The 17,633-nt window shown below is 36.2% G+C and overlaps 1 protein-coding gene across 1 annotated transcript in view; it reads right to left on the bottom strand.

The window, feature by feature from the left end:
* The window catches only part of DLG2 (discs large MAGUK scaffold protein 2), an 856,812-nt gene that overhangs the window by 267,472 nt on the left and 571,707 nt on the right, over positions 1 to 17,633 (bottom strand). Inside the window, exon 11 of the mRNA XM_013943075.2 lies at positions 6,960 to 7,115. Within this exon, the coding sequence (XP_013798529.2) occupies positions 6,960 to 7,115 (156 nt within the window). The remainder of the gene's footprint in view (positions 1 to 6,959; positions 7,116 to 17,633) is intronic.

The following is a 17,633-nucleotide window of genomic DNA, read 5'->3' as shown; positions in this document are numbered from 1 at the left end:
GCACAAGGAAACACTCTAAAAGTCAAACCATATATCCCTACAATATGAAACATTCCCCAAATGAAGAAATGTAAATGACTTAATTTTTCATACTAAAAATTTCCATTCATTCCACTTAATGATGTTAGTTATCCTTCTCAATGTAACTGGGTAAGGAAATTATTTTACTCATAGATAAAGCAAAACAAATAGAATTATGTGATTTACTGAATGAAATTAGTCAGCAGCACAGCTGGAATTAAAGTCCAGCAGCTCTAACCAGAAGCATCCCACCTTAAGCTGAAAGGCTGCTGTAGCTTCCCCTAATTAAACACTTGAAGTCTGAAGATCCGGTGCCTTTACAGGTTACGATTCTCCTGCAGTCATCTCTCTGATTTTTTAAAAGGTGCATCTTCATAATCACTTTAATTAATAGTGTTCAAAATAGAAAACTCCTCATTAAAAGAAAGAGCATAAGAGTGTCTGCCTGAATGTTTATAATGTTTGTCCTTATTAGGTCAGAGATTCATCCATGCAAAACAATATGAAGGCTGAGGCTGAAAGGCAGTATCATTTTTCTTTGGTTAACTATAGCAGTTTTATCATGAATCATTTACTTTAAGAAAAGTGAACACTTGAGTCAGGTTTAAAAAAGAAATCATATGAAACTGTTCCAATTTTTTAATTCGGTAATTAAAAAAAGATAAAGCTATGACAAAAACGATAAAACCGAATGAATTTGTAACATTTCCAAAGATCCTTAATAATTTAGGGATCTCAGGGGTCTGATTCACAAGCAGCGACAATCTACACTGAGGCAGCCCAGTTGTGGAGAGTTAATCAACACAGTTCACACTATTTTGTTTTGCCTTTTAACATAAAACCACGAAATAAATGTTGCAGTTCTGGAGCTGTGTCAGAAGCAGCATAACCCATCCAAATATAATGAGGTAGCCGGATGTATCCGGACTGCATCTTTTCAGCCACTGCAATGTATGCTGTTCCCGCTTGTGAGTCAAGGCTTCCAAGCCAATTTTTAGAAATGTCTAGGTGTCAGAGTGAAACAGGTACATGAAATTCTGAAGATGCAGTTTCGGGCCATTGTACTTACATGTCTAATTCCCACTGAAATCAGCAATCGCAAGAGGACTCAGTACCCATCAGTGTGAACATAAGTATCCAGGCCAACCTCTGTGATGACTAGCCTAAGCTCTTAAATTGCTCTGGTATTGATATATGCTCCTGAGTGTGCCTCTCTCTCTGAATGCCTAAACACGTATAGATAAGCCCCAAAGTCACTTCTCAAAAAGAGAAGTCATGGTATTCATTTTGACAATGCACCTTATGGTTTTAGAGAACTATTTTACTGAGAGTTATTTTAAACACATACTTTTTATTTTCTAAAGATGTTCTTTCTTTGTCACTATAGCATTCATTTGTTTCCACTGACACTGAATAAGTTAAATCTCAGTGTTGCTTATTTTGCTGTTCAAAATGCACAAAAAGAATTGCTGTCATTGAACACTGCTATTTAGCAGTACTAGTTCACCATATACACTCCATTTGTCTCCACTTGGATTCTGTAAGATGCAGATCTATCCAAAAACTGTTTCCAAGGTATTACAACAAGGAAAATTACAAATCTGCCCCATTTCTGGGTTTAAATATTTTGACTCATTTGCCCCAACCAGAATCATTTCCAATTTTGTAATCACCATTTGAAATCTTCTCATAAAATAAGTAAATGAATGTGATTAAAAGGAGAAAGTTAATTTTAAATTCAAGAAAGGCGGTTGTGTTTATCTAGGGCAGGTTGCAGACTGAATTTCACAAACTCCACTTTTTTTACTGCCTGCTTGATAGGTCCCATCTTCAGGTTGTCAGGCATTTCAAAAAGCTTGAAATATGGCTAGATGTGTTTTTGGAGATATAATTATCATAGCAAACAAGTGGGATTGAAAAGGGGAAGAAGGGTACTCCTGCACAATGTGAATTTCAATAACGATGATAAGAGCTTCACTGGAAGGCACCCTTGCCACACACAAGTACAGTTATATGCATCATTTTGACAATAAGCTTGTTTCCGACAGGGTATTGTGAAGCAAAAAAGCAGCACAGATATTAAAAAATGAGAAATGACACTATAAAAATAAGTACCAGAGAGGTCCACCATTCACACCTATTGCTTTTAGAAGGGCAGTTACCTTAGCTTCCTGGTAGGAAGAGCGGAAAGAGATTGGCACTTTCCCACTCTAGCCACTTCATTGCCTCTGGAGGGACCCCAGGGATCCCTAAAATTAAGTGAGATGATTATAAGTAATAGTGCGTAGCATCGCAGACATGCCTACTGGATTGCAGGGCCCCTCCTGTGCTTGCGTGGGAGTTGTGGGAGTTCATCCACAAGCAGCCCCATGTATCAATTATCAAAATTCTGGAAGTAATAGATTCCTTACCCATATGTATCATATATATTTCAGCACTTATATTTTTCAGCAATTTTATTTGTCTCGTTCTTTAGATTTACACAATGCTAAGTTACTGCTGAATATGTATGAAAATATCACGCTGTTTTCCTCAAGAGATTTTGCTCTAAAGCCCTGTGACAGTATTATCTTCTCTTTCTAATCCTCACTGGTAAAAAAGTAGTGATGAGCCCAAGAAATGACCTCATTAACCTCGTTCATCAAATACCTTAAAATCATTCAGAAAAAAAAATAATAACACAAACTGCTTTTAATAATAGTATGCAAATGTCTCAGATCTAATTAGTTTTTAGAGTAGCTCTATCAGATCATTATGAAACCCATTTCATAGACTGGGAAAACAAAGCACAAAATAATTAACTACCTTGCTTGAGATTGCAGATCACAGTCTCAGCCAGGACTTGGGCTGGCTTCAAGACACTAATCTTGGTTTAAAAACCAAGTCAAATATTCCCAACCCAGGCACCCAAACACCACAGGGAAGACCTGCAAATTCACAATAGCTAGACTTAAGTTGAACAAGATTTAACATATTTGTACTTTCTTGGAAGGGGTCACATTCCCAAACTTTTCTCCCGTGACTATGAAGTCTAAAACCCTACCCTTAGTTCCTCCACCTATATGAAATCAAAATTATGGATGGAATCACACAGCTTTGTGATCAAAGCTTTTAATAAAAAACAAATACCTATGAGAAGAGGTGTCGCAAATCAACAATACTGGGACTGCCCTTTCAGCAGTCAGGACAGCAAAAACTGTGCTGGCAATTAGAGTGCCAAAAAGATTTCAGTGAAGGCAGGGAAGCCACAAATACAGAGCTCGGGACAGAACTGATGCATTTTTGAAATACAAATCTATGCAATGGTGAATGTGACTAATATTCTCAGCGCAAAGGTTGGGAACACATTTCTTGTTACATAACTCAGCAACAAAGTTTCTTGTTTGTAGAAAGAGTGTTATATCTGTGAGCTTCAATTTTATTTTGCTGCCAGTAATCCTCTAATCATAACTTAATTGTCATTAATGGCAGAGGCCAGGATATGAATAGCTTGCATCTTTTCCCACTTGGCGTTCTCTAAGGAAAACCTACTACTCCCAAATTCTGTCTTTACTTTCTGCACAGAGCTCTTGCCTTCAGAGAGACAGATTTTCAGCTGTTGTACACAGACATAGCCCTGTTAATATCAATTCACATGAAATAATTCAATGTAGAAACAAATTACTTTTATCTTAAAATAGGAGGATATTGTCCTAGACTTCCAAACCTCTCAGAAGCGGAGACAGACCATCATAAAAGCAAGGGTTATAAACTTGAATTTATTATAGACAAATAGGGCTTTGGCCTATGAATTCTCTTTGCCTATTAAGTTAATGAGCCTTGACAAAGCCATCATCTGAGGTCTAGCTGACAAATTGTCTGGAGCAGCAATTTGAAGGGTGTTGGCTGTCTCACAAGCATTTCAGTTGGGAGGAGAACATGGCATCCACTTTCCTCTTCCTCTGGAAGAGCCATTTGTTAATCCAAATTTCTTGCAGTTCACCAGCAGGTTCTCAATACTGGAGCACGTAGATACTACAATGACGGCAGTTACCAAAATAAGCAGACCCCTGCCCCCTCCTCCCCAGATCTGAGACTGACAAATTATGATGAAAAAAGTCCTCTCTAGGAAGCCTGTGGGAGGACAGGGATCATTTTATATTTGACTGGAGAGCAAGGAAGTTTATAACTTGGAGGAACAGTGCTTTGAGGAATTCAAATGAAAAAAGGGAGACCTTTCAAAATACTTGATCAATATTTGGAAGATTTCTCTGTAGCATGAGTTTCCAAGAAATAGAGACAGCAGTATCACAGCTCTGGATTTAGGACAAGCTCTTCTTACGGAGTAGCTGTTTCAAAGTGCTCAGCAAAGCAACTTGAGATTCAGGGATGGATATTCAAACCAATGCAGCCCTGAGAGATGTTGCCATTGTGAAATTTAGAGCTGAGTGCAATGAATACTTCTGAAAAACTGGCTACTTGTTTCAGGGCTTAAATGGGATTAATGCTTTTCTAAAATCTGTTGCCAAACTGCAAATACTGAGTCCATTTGGAAATCTGATCCTGGTATATTTTGTAAAGCTGTCACTTTCTTCACCAAAGGTATTTGGTGAAAAGTGTTTCAAATATCTTCCTCCACAGTCAGCTATTCAAAGAGTCCCATGGAAAAGATGACAGTACTTGACAATATTGAAAACCGTCAAGTTTGCTGTCTGAATGTTATTTCACAGTGGGAAGAAAGCACAGATTATAGCAATCAGTTGCTATGATCGCAGCGTGGAGGAGAGAACAGTGCACAGCATTCAACCATGAGTTAAGTTTTTCCTCATCTTTTATATTCTCTTCACAGTTTTTGCTGGCCCATTGAAACAAATGAACTGGTAAAATATACAGGGACTAGAGCTTGATTTTACCCCAGTCTGAAATGAAGAGAAATAATACCTTGTCTTTAAAGAGAACCCTTAACTGATGCCCAGCAGAACAAAAAACAGCTTTTTAAATTCTGATGTCAGGTCATCAAATGTCTGATGACCAAGTATTCAATAAATCATACAGTAAAGCAAAAGGAGGTAGAGAATTATACCTTCAGGTGGCAAAAATGGCCTAGTTCTACTAACTCTCTAAGGCTCCACTGGTTATTGGTATCTCAGTAGCTGGTCTGCAGGAGGTACCCTTAACAGATCACTCCTTTTCCCCACCCTGTCCCTTAACCTGATAGTCCTGTCCTTAGAGATTATCATTCTTTTTTGACCATTTATTCAGCAAGGGATTGCACATGTCTATGGTTAGCAAGCCACAGTCTAATTATCAATGTTCTGAATACACACCACAAATTCCCTTAGAGCCACAAATTCTCCTAGAATTGCCCATGGCCAGATTCCCTAAAACCCACTTGTTCTGCTCTCTGGTTCAGGTTGGTTCCTCTCTTTCTAATGGGACCTTTCTAAAAGTGAGAGTTGAATAAGGGATTTTTTTATAATGATCTTTTCTGTCTTCTGTCTCTAAACACACAGAAACATTGTGATGATTAAAGATAAATTATGTATGCTCTGTACTTAAAGATCTGAAGTCATTTTATTGCTTTTTGGCTAGTTATTTCCTTTAAGGCTGTAATTGCAGAGACATTCAAATATTATGGACAGATTCATTAGTGCCTGCTGTGTCTGGAGTTATTCATACCTTTAAAAAATGCTTCATGTGTCAGTGTTTTTCACTCATATTCACTGTCCTGAATAGCTAGACTAATCGCATTGTCCAGTGATTAAGCATTTTAACAAATTTTAGAAGCCACACACTTTCTAATAAACTGACACACATTCTAATAAACTGACAGCACCTATATGGTCTTGCCACATCTGTTGAATTCTTCATTAGTATTTGGCTTATTGCTTTTTTAATTTAGCTTTCTATTTCATAGCACTGCAATGCCTTTCACACCTGTTTTTCTAATCCCTGAGGTTTCTTGCCTGGTATTGTATCCTACGTTAATTTACCTTTTTCTTTCCACTTACACACTTCTCTCCATTTCCCATAGTACTCTTCTTTTTAAAGTGTTTTCTGTGGTAAACGTCTATGATCAAAGCTCCAAATACAATTACTTTTCACCTGCTATTGAATATGAAAGACAACAGTTTTTCTCCCTCGTGAAGTATTCTGACAAAGGAAGCACACACAAAAATGGAAGCACTAAATGCCTTGTTGCAAACTTGGGGATAACTCTTCCTCTGTCTCTCAAGTCCTGTGTGCTAATAGTTTACTACTATCACAATAGACTACTGAAGTATAGCTCGGTTATACTCGCATTCAGTTTTAGATAGTATGTTTTCCTTGATCAAATATTTCTCAGGAGGTAAATCACAGACATTTTATGGCCATGTCTTTCATGACTTCAGTTATGGAAATGTTCATCATCTTAGGTTTTACTAACTGTCCTCTTAGAGCACAGCTAGTTTAGGGAAAGCTAAATTTTAGATGTACTCTCAACCATGACTTGGTGAGGGAGGTGATTATTTTTTGCTCAATTTCTTCTGAATGGCTTAGAAAGCTACCCTGTAAATCCAAAGATGTCCAGTGAACAAGTATGAACAAAACAGAAATAAAGTGATTGAATCAAACCGAGTTACTACAGCTTTCAGTGAAGTCTTAGTCATTTTCCATACTTCCAGAGAAACAAATACTGAATTAAGTTGTAAAATGCAATACATATGATGTGACCTATTTTAGAGCACCATACCTATGGATCAAAACATTGCCTGCATTCATCACTGGATTTTGGATGACCAAAAATTATATACCGAGGCAGCATATATATTCCAGTGGTGCAGAAGTGAAAGCATGGTTAAAAACAAGCACAAGCTTTAGAAAAGGAAGATCTCTAAGTGAGGATGTGCGCTATGAGATAAATCTAGTGACGTTCATGCACGCTAACAGAGGAGGTGAGGAAGAAGCGCATGCAGTACCTGGTGATCTCAGAGTCAGGGAGCAGGCCTACGTGGTAGTGGGGATAGGGAGCTGTAAGAAGGAAGCTTTTGTCACACTCGACAGGGGAATAGTGCCTAGGAGAAGGTGGTTTATCACACAGTTTGTTCACAGTGCTGTAAACAGGTTCAGGAGGCCTGGTGATATAGAGACAAGAGTAAAAGATCAGATGCATATTAGTGGCCGAGAATATAGAGATAACACAGCAATCAGAATTTAAAAGCATGCATAGAAAATATCTGTCAAGAACTTTTCAGTAGAGCTTTTCTGACAAGTAAAGTGTGCTGTTAACAGAAACATTAGAATTTGATAACACAGTATTACAGCATACAAGCAACTTCATAAAAGGATATACTCAATATAAGCGTGCCGTAAAACTGACTTACGGCAAGTGTGGCTCTGAAAGGGAATATCTTATCTCTGAAGTTCAAGGATGAATTTTTCCAAATGCTCTGCTTTCTTTTCTTTTCTTTTCTTTTTTTTTTTTTTAATTCTAACTTAATGTTACTTCTGCACGGATTTCTGTGATCTTATTAACTTAAGCATTTCATATGTTAACACTTAGAAGAAAACATGAAGTTTACTACCTGAAAACAGGCCTTTTTTCCCATTAGTTTAAGATAAAGATGAAGTTTATATTACTTGTTAAAACAACATACTCCTGACCCTATGAGGTGAGGCTTTGCAAGTGAAACTGGTCAAGGTGAGCCATATCTAGCAACAACACTGTATATGTAGTTACAAACTGTGTAAGCAATTATTTTCATTGGAAGGCAATTCTTTTCATGGGTTCTTTGCTCTCTTCAGATTCAGTATTCAATATCTGATTATGGAGACTACTGCAATCGCCCTTGCACTGCTGCTCCAGATTAAGGCCAGCATCCTGTGAAGCTAGGTATCAGAAACAAGATCCTAAAAACAACACTGACAGGTCACCTAGCATTTCTCTTCTGCCTCTGAGCTCAGGGTATGAAAGCTGCCCAAAGACCAACCCCCTGGGAGAGGCAATACTTACCACAAATCTCCCAAAGAGCCTTTTGGGCAGAGGGGAAGCGGGAAGCAGCCTTTAATACTGCCAGGGAGCCACAGAAGCCAGCCAGCAAACGGTTTTCAAAATATGCACCACACCAGTACATTTCCCCTCATGCAACTTCTCCAACTATGGTGTGGGCTCCAGCAGATATCTCTGGGCTTACTGACAGAGTAAAACTTGACTCATATAATTTCCTGAAGTTTCTGCTCTAAGGGTGCCAAGAAAGAATTGTTGTCATATCCTAGCTTCTGCCAGAATATCCAGTATATACCACTGTCTTTAATCACTGCAATACAGCATTAGCCTGATGAAAACTTTATTTCAGAAACCCGAAAATAGCAAAAGGACAAGCAGTTAATGAAGCTGTTTTGGTTCTTCTGGCTATGCTATGCCTCACTTGAGTGTGGTTTTCCCTATGACTTTCACAGGTACCAGAATTTATTATGGTAGTGGCTGTAAGGGCAGATACATAAAACTAATTTCCCTTTGTTGTTAGTTTCTGGTTTTGTCCTTTGGGGGAAAAGGAGTAGCTGCTTTACCTAAAATATTGGTCTCACTCAATGTTAATAACATTATTCTGAGCCATCTCACATACGATTTGAGAACTCTCTCTGCCTGACTTTCCCAGGGAAAACCTTGCAGTTGAAAAAAAAAAAAAAGACAATTTAAGATAACTAAGTACCAAAACAGCAAATTTGTCACTCATTTGATTATAAAGCATTCTGTCAAGCATTCAGTTCAATACCTTTAAAAATACACTAAAGGAAGCAATTCTTTTTCTCAGCATATTTCACATTTGTTTCAGAGGGGTGGATTGAATAAATTATGTACTAAATCAATGCTGCCTGCAATATCAAGAATCCAGAGGGGAAAAAAAGCCCAGAACAAAATACCTCTATTATTTTATTTTAGACCATAATACTGCCTTTTATTCCCTCAAGAATTATTTTTGCTTCTCAGCAATATGTTAAAGAACAAGTACAAATATCAAATATAAAGGGTACCTACTATGAAATTTGAAGGAATTTTTCCCCAGTGCAGAAACATGAATACAAACCACAGATTTTCCTTTTGCTTAAAATACTAACCAGCTCACAATCAGCTTGGTACAACAGACAAGTTACTCATCTTCTCTGAGTGTACATGATATGAGACTGTTGCTACTCCTTGAACACACTGTGAATGCTCAGACTACACTGAGCTGTCAGTGACCATCCAACCTTGTTCTGAGACACGCATCATGCCACAGAGACCGATAGATAGGAGTGACTGCTATGTTGATTGACAGCTGCAAACTGCTTCAGAGAGCAGAATGAAGATAAATTTTTAGCATTTAGCTAGATATTTAAGTCAAATTAGTCATTCAAATCTAAGTACCAACAAAATGTGTCGTAAAGCTCAGCAAATTTCAAAACATTTAGTAGTTTTCACCCCTTTCAGTCTTGCTGGATGGTAGGATAACAGAAAATTGGAACATACTTTAACAAGCTTTCCTCAAGTCAGAGCGCTTATGTATGAAGATCTTTACTCATTGGTATAACACAAGTGGTACTGTGATCTAACTAACATACCCTCTGTAACCCAGCTGAAGAGATAATTCAAGCTCAAGAGAAGAAGTTCAAACTTCTTGTCCTTTTGATCCTTGGACTCTTTGCTTGGAATAGCATTCAGGACATTAGGTAATTCCAATCATGATTGCACTTCTTGTATGGTCTCAGTCCTGGACTGAGATCATCATAATCACCTATTTACCGTCCGATGTCGTTCAGGTCATTAAGATGAGGTCATTAAGATGAAGTCATTAAGATCATGGACTGAAATGGCTCTTTAAACACCTTGATAACACTCAGTCTCACGGGCTGCTGAATGCTAATACTACCAATTGCATAGCTGGACCCTGATTGCACATTGAATTGGCTCAGAATAGCAAGAACTTGAAAAATAAAAATGTGACATCAACAGATGTTGATGTAACAAACGCATCAGCAACAGATCAGTATAAACCTATTTTGTCTCTTGATTTAGTAAATATAAATCAAGTAGTGTAAAACTAAATGAAAGTTAGTATAAGTAACGGAAAGGAAAAGAATAATTAAAATGTACTCAGGGAATCACTGTTCTGGTCATACACACTGTGCTTCATGTAGGCCATTAGTCCTTAAAAGTAATATGAAACACTTGTTGCAACAGACTCATCTTCAAATATCCTCCTGACTTCCCACCTTCTCTATGGCCAAACAGTACTTAGGTACAATAGGAACTAGCTACTTAAGAAGAAGAAAAATTACAAATAACAAAAGATAATTATGAAGACCACCTAGCTTTACTGAATGATTGTTCTAACACAGCATCTTGTCTTATCATTCATGTTTCTCCTCCCTGGAAATAGAAGAAAGAATTTCTGTCTAATGGGATCAGTCCATCTGGTAAATCCTGTCTCCATTCCTGCTTCTCTAGTGCTATGACAGAGACCGGCTGTCCTCTGTCATAGGATGGGATAAAGAGAACATACAAGGTTGCTATTTAGAAACAGTTTCTAAAGTGCCATTCTGAAAAATACAGTCAAGGTCAGCTCAACTATTTTTGCAAAACAATTGAGAGTCAGACTGAAAATAAACACTGAAGCCTTATTTTATGATGCATTAATTCTTCAAATGAATTTAAAAACATGCAGCAGCTCATTTAGCATGCTGTAACAAAAATGTCAAAGATGGATATATATTCTTTACGGATTGATCCATAGTAATTTATTTGGAATTGGATCACTTTCAGAGACAGCAGGTACAGCTTTAGAGGTATCATGATTAAAATAAATACAAAGCAATTTTTATAATTTTTAACATGAGGAAAACCAAAAAAAAAAAAAAAGTATCTTATGGGAGTTATTTTGTCAATTACCTTAATTTTTCATCATACTTATGTAGAAAGTCTCCTTAAAATGTCAAAAAGGTGAATATTACCGTGTAATTCTTATATATATATATATATATATATATATATAAAAATTGAACAAAAATTATTGACATTCATATGGGGAAATGAGGTGAAATATAATGATGTACAATATGAAAAAGCAAGATAATCTCATGGTTTCTCCTAGTTTCAAATGCTCAAACTCAATAAACAAACAATTCTTTAATATGCCTTTTACAATATTTTCCTATTTTTATTTTGTCATCTGTCTTTAATAATTATCTTTCCTATAAAAAAATTCTGTATCAATATTTTTCAATGAATTATGTGAAAAACTTTGCTAATTAACACTAATGTCTGCAGCAGTGAGGTACACATATTTCCTTGAAATGTTCAAAATGACAGTTACTTGATATTATATTAGACGGTTCAACAGATGAAACTTCTGTGTCATATTCTGCATATTCAATACAAATTAGTGAGTTTAGAGAGCTCTTAAATAGAAGTAGCCACTCTTTAACATGTTTTGTACAGTAGTAGCATGGAAAATCACGCGAGGTGTTTTCTGCCTCGTTTTTTCAGAAGTACCACAAAACACATTCTTGAGTATGAAGAGGAGGGTGGAAAACATGCTGGGCAAAGGGGTATCCTGAGTGGTAAAGTGACTCCCCATTGCTTTGCAAGTCCAGTCTTCTAATTGCAATGGTTATTACAGTGATGCATTTGATAGTCTAGTTGATGTCAGGAGCCATCAGTGCAAACCCCACACAGCCGACTACGTAATTCTCAAATGTGGGTCTACTCTGAAAGACAACTAACTGCTAATGTAACATCTTATTTAGCAGATCTGCTCCTTAAGCTGTATTTTTTTTTTTTAATGGGGCAAAACATACATTTTTCTGTCTATTTACCTGTGAGCCAAAACTAGGCTCTATGATAAATGAAAGCAGCAGCTACGAGGTCTAGATGGACAAGAATAATTAATTTAGAATGAGAATCAGACACACAATAGCAGAGGAAAGGCAATAGAAAATGTAAGTAGTAGCGCAGCTTTGCCTGAGCATGATACAGTAGATAATTCAATCACAGGCTAGATAACAAAATCACTCAATGCCACCGGGTAAGCATTCTAACTGGTAGTATGAGCAGCAGATATTCATAGAGGACTTTTCTAGATGAAAAAATTGAAAGTTAGAATTGTTAAACAATATATCCTCAACTGCAATGAGGCAAGATTTCTACAGAAAGGTACAATAAATAATTGTTGGAAAAGTTAACACTAACAGTGGGAGGTAGAAGATTGATCCAAATCTGGTTTTATTTATTTGAATTACTTCACAACAGATTGTGTAAGCAATGTAAAAATTCCTAGTTGTTTGTATTCTTTCTTTTTCCATATTTGGACCATCATTGTGTTATTTTTTTAGGCTGGCCTTATTTCACAACGGAAGTTAGGAGAAAACAGCATTATTAAAACTGTTCTTTCCTCATTATAATGCAGGGTGCTCAATTTAATTTTAATTTTTTTATTGTAGAATTCTGTTTGGTAGGGTTCAGTTGCCAACACATAGCACATTAAATGTTAACAGTTTCATTTTTTGGATTTTAAAACCTTTTATGATACGGAAGGAAACCAGCTAAGCTCTCACAACATATTGAGTCTGTGGGGCTATAGCCAGGAATTGCTAAATTCAGAGATAAAATAAAGCTCACAAAGCTACAAGTTTCCAACAATTTTTTTTTTTTGAGTAGCAATCTTTAATTTTATTCAAGTTTAGTAAAGAAGACTAAGACATTAGCATTGCTAACACAATGTTGTTAGCAAGCATGAAAGGAATTTTCTTTAAAAGTACATCACTATTAAAATAAAGTCAGTGGCAATTTAATACAAATGAAGTCTTCCAGTTCTAATAAGCAATGATTTGCATATATGTGTCTTTTGACTTCTTTTAGTTTTTTATTCTTATAACCTCCTAGGAGAACCATAAACCTTACTGTTTAATAGATTTATTTAAAATTGCAAGTTAATTTTATTTCGGAGGTTATGTACTGGGAATTGAAATAAGATCCAATCACTCATATCACATGTTCATTTCAACTAAAAAAAAAAAAAGACAGACAAGTAGTGTGGAGAGATGTAAGAAAATACCAGAAATGCATTGTCGTAGTTCCTTCTGGAAATCCTCCTGTAATCAATAATTTGTCAGCTTTTCCATTATTGACGCCTATTTTCATGAGCCTTAAAGTTTACTATAATTGAAAAACATAGACTTAAGATCATAGCAAAATATTAGTACTGTAATGCATCAAGAAGACGCCTCATTCCTGTTAAGCAAGCTATTTTAAATGTTGAAATTCCTTAGGGTTTTCAAGTGAAATGCCCTAGAAGAAGTGATAAGTAGTGGTAAGTATAATTTAGGACTTTTAATATTCCATACCTAAACTCATAGTCATAGATGCTATTTGCAATCTGACAAAATAAAGCATTAGGAAACAAAATGACTGCTTAATTGAAAAAAACAAACAAACCCCCCCCCCAAAACCAAACACATCAGTATTGATTCTCTGTTGCAGTAGGGGATAAAATGATGTTTCACGTAAGCACACTGCGACTATCAGATTGAAGGCCCATCTACATCAGTATCTGTTCTCCAACAGCGACATTTAGACAACAGGGCTGGTAAAGAGTGACCCCTCCCCGTTCACTTTCTGGCAATCGGCAAGCTAGTGTCCACACAAAACAGAAATGAAATCTAAGGAAATTGTGTTTAGTGGGCCTATCCACCATGAATTTGTGCACTTATCCTCATCCCTATTTGAACATTTTATATTCCCAGGCATCACAGCACCTTGTGTTGTAGACCCACAAATTAATCAAGTGACATATTAATAACCTCTGCCTTTGTGTATCCAAGTCTGTTACTTGGCAGCACATTGGTAACATCCAGTAACATTTCAAAAACTTTTATCTTTTTGTATTTTAAACTTGGTACTGTATTGAATACCTCCTGCCTTTGAGTTATCAGAAAATGTCAGTAGTTGTTGCCTATTCAGTTCTCCATGACATATGTACTTTTGCTGATCTCTGTTACATCTCTCTCTGTCATCTCTTTTCCAAACTGGAATTATTGGTTATTTAGCTCCACCTGGAAATGGTGCCACACCCTGATCATCTCTGTCACCCTTTTCTGTAGCTTGTGCTGGCTGTCTCCATGCAGTATTCAAGACTTAGCTGCATCATCAGTTCAGTTCATGACGTTCAGTTCAGATCAGTTCATACGTCATGATGTTTTGTACTCTTTTCCTTTCCTATTACATCCTAATTACTAATTTTTTGACCCTTTTGACTGCTCTGGAGCACCGAGCTGACATTTTCACAGAACTAATGAAAATCACCCCAAGGTGTCTCTCCTGAGTGATTATAGCTACTTTAAGAGCTCATGTCCATGGACATATATAACATATAGTTAGGGTTATTTTTTCCTGTGGGCTTTATTAAACATTACTTATCCTTTTGATGTGTATTTGACTAACAATCCTACCACCTCATTTCAAAGCTCTTCATACAGGCCTTAAGTTGGATTTCCAAATTTGAATTTTGTTAAAAGTGGTAAATATTAAGTAGCTTCCACTGAATGCATTAAATAGTCAAATGCCTATTACTTGGGGATCTCTGACAAGCCCAATTAAATATGTATAGATTACTCAGAACATAATAGAGAGTTTGGTGACATGATGCTAACTAAATTTTTGCTTTAACTTGGGAGAATAATTCAAGTTAAGACATTAATCAAAATAATTTGGTGAAGGGAAATGGAATCTTATGATAGGCAGTCAATTATTTAAAATTTGTAAAGTGTAAGAATTAGTTTAAGACAGTGTTTGTGTACTGAATACATGAAATGTAAAATAGTTATTTAGCAAATTCATGCTTCATTGAAGGGAACAAATAATAATATCGGGCTAAGAAATACAACTGTGACTTTTTTTCTGAAAAGCTGATGACACAGTTCTACAAGTAGACATTATTAGATGACAGCATAACTAAATACTGTAACATCGTATATCACCAAGAATCCAAATTAAGGTTGTACAGGCAAACTAATTTTTTCTTCTTTTAACTGAACATTTAATGTGTAACTTGATTAGTATTTTGGGGGGGGAGGGTATAATTGCTGAGGTTGAAAAAAGAGTAAACTAAGAAAGAAATTCCATTATGTAACAATATATTGAAATGAATATACTCATCAGCAGAATTGCAAACTTAAGAGCTACAGCATCAGATATGTACCACGTGAACTGATGTGGCGTAACCAGTAGCAGCAGTAGGTTGTCGTCCTCTGGATGGATGAGCAATCCAGATGAACGACAGCGACAGGCTGCCAGCAGGTATCAGGTGCATGTCATGCAAACCCCAGAAATCTTGGGTTTCCTTTCTATTTCCCTGGAGAGGGATGCCCTTAGCCTGATTCTCTCAGCACCTTGTCAGCTCCTTTTCCTGCCTGCTCTTTATTTTTTTGCCTTGCTCCATTCTTTCTGCACAACTATCAATTATATCAAAACTCAAGTTTCATTGTCTGAGGGAGCACTGTCTGAGTCCAGCATCCCTGATATCCATTGCTGCTCTTCTCCAGGCTATTTTTCTCCACTGCTTCTTCATCTCTTTTAAACTTATTTTCCCCCTTGCCCTACACTCCACTTCCAAATCCAAATTTTCTTGCCTAATAAATACCAGCCTTCCCTTCTTCTTATTTCCATTCTCACACAACCAGTGACAAGTTCTCACTCATTTTCGCAGCCAGTCTCACATAATTCCTTGCCAAATATACTCCCTCTATTCTTCCAGTCTCTTCAGTGTTCAAATCTGACAGAACTAGGCATTCAGAGCACAGAACAGAATCACTCCTCATTGTGTTTCTATGTCAGAAAGGCCTGGAAGAAATAAGTACAGGGAAAAATTGGCTTTGGCCATATAATGTGCTGTGCTCAGTCATGCTGGCTTTTTTAAACAATCTAGTCACTGTTATGAAGTTGTAAGAAGCTTTGATAGACTGCATCATAATGACAGAACCTTAGAGTTTTACTGCAAAAAATAATAAATACATTTTGGAGGATATATGAATAGTAGTTTTCCCAAAGACTTATATTTGTTGGCATTTGGATAGATTTTCACAAAGGAAGTAGAAATATTATGTGGATTCAAGTTTGTTGCTCCCAGATTTCAACACCCTGATGGCTGGTATGGAGATACTACAGCATTTAATATAAAAGATTGCCAAGATTTTTAACATGAACTAAGCCATATAATTCTCTCTCACTTCACTCCTTAAATGACTGAGCTAACATGGTTTAAAATAAGTACTATTTAATTTGATAATAACAGTGGTTAATTAAAATTATTTTTAAAATAATAGATAAAATTTACATTACATTTAAAAACAAAACAAAACATGTAACTTTTTCTGTCCCCAGATAAACAAATCCAGCCTGAGGCAAAATATGAGCATGTAAATATTAGCTTGAACAATTAAGTCTGCCAAAGTTACAAGTGATTTAATGGGAAGAATAAGTAAGAGGCATTATCAGCTTCCCCATATTTCAATATATAATTCACGCCCTTTAAGGCTTAAGTGACATAGTGAGTTTAGGTTAGACAAAGTGATATAATTGTTGAGAGCTCATAATTACCTGTCATATTCATATAACTGTATCAGCATACTTCTAACTATCTTTTATTCATCATCTGTATAGTGACATTGGGTCAAAAACATGGTGTAAAATTCACCATTTGACACTCCCTACAGTAATCATTATCTTTTTCATCTAGGAAGTATGAATTTCAATTCTGTCCCTTCACAAAAACTTACAGAAAGCGCAGCTTGCTCCTTTCAGCAAAATATACTCTTTTACAACATGCAGAGCATTTTTTCAATAGATGATCTAAGTCAACTCATTAAAGATCCCAAAGGAGCAGTTTTCAAGACTCATTACTAAAATCTGAAGTTCTTTCTCCCTACTTTTGAACTCAACAAAAGCCAAATATGGTTTCAGAAAACTGTTATGGATAGTTTTATAACATGCAAAACATAATATTAGTTGTAATGTTTTAATCATGAACAATCAAATCTATAATACAACTTTAAAGGTGTTTCTACAAAATGCCCTTCTCAATCTAGCCAGGCAGTTTATGTAAGTAAACAAGAAACAGTTGAGGAACGCTACATTCAATATAGGGAAAAAAATCCCCTTAGACTTCAGCTAAATGGTTCTCCTCTTTTTTCCTCCAGTCCCCAGCACCTCCTCCTCCAGAAAATGTTATTTGCAAAGATGCATATAAAAGAAATCAAACATGCTTTTCACAGCAAAACAGATAACTCAGACAGCTTTTTCTTCCATGAATCTTTAATATCTAGCTAGAGTTAAATGTTAAAATGAATTTTTTATCAGCTGAAGCACAACAGTTTGATGTTACCATTTTCTGAAGTTAGAAAGGAAGTAAAACATGGTAGTTTATTTTTATGGATCTTTTGCATATGTTGTTCATGAAAGCCAGAAAGAATGAACATCTAAAAACTACCAGATTTTTAGACTATAATTTCAGTTTTTCTGTAAAAAAAGAAGCCTGATATGTGCTAAAGAATAAATAGTGACTTCTCTCTCAGCTCTATTAGTAATGAACATTCCACAAAAACACTAGCACAAACAGATC

This window comes from Apteryx mantelli, chromosome 1 (genome assembly GCF_036417845.1).
Source record: "Apteryx mantelli isolate bAptMan1 chromosome 1, bAptMan1.hap1, whole genome shotgun sequence".
Lineage (NCBI taxonomy): Eukaryota > Metazoa > Chordata > Aves > Apterygiformes > Apterygidae > Apteryx > Apteryx mantelli.
This window is presented reverse-complemented; position numbering and strand designations above follow the sequence as displayed.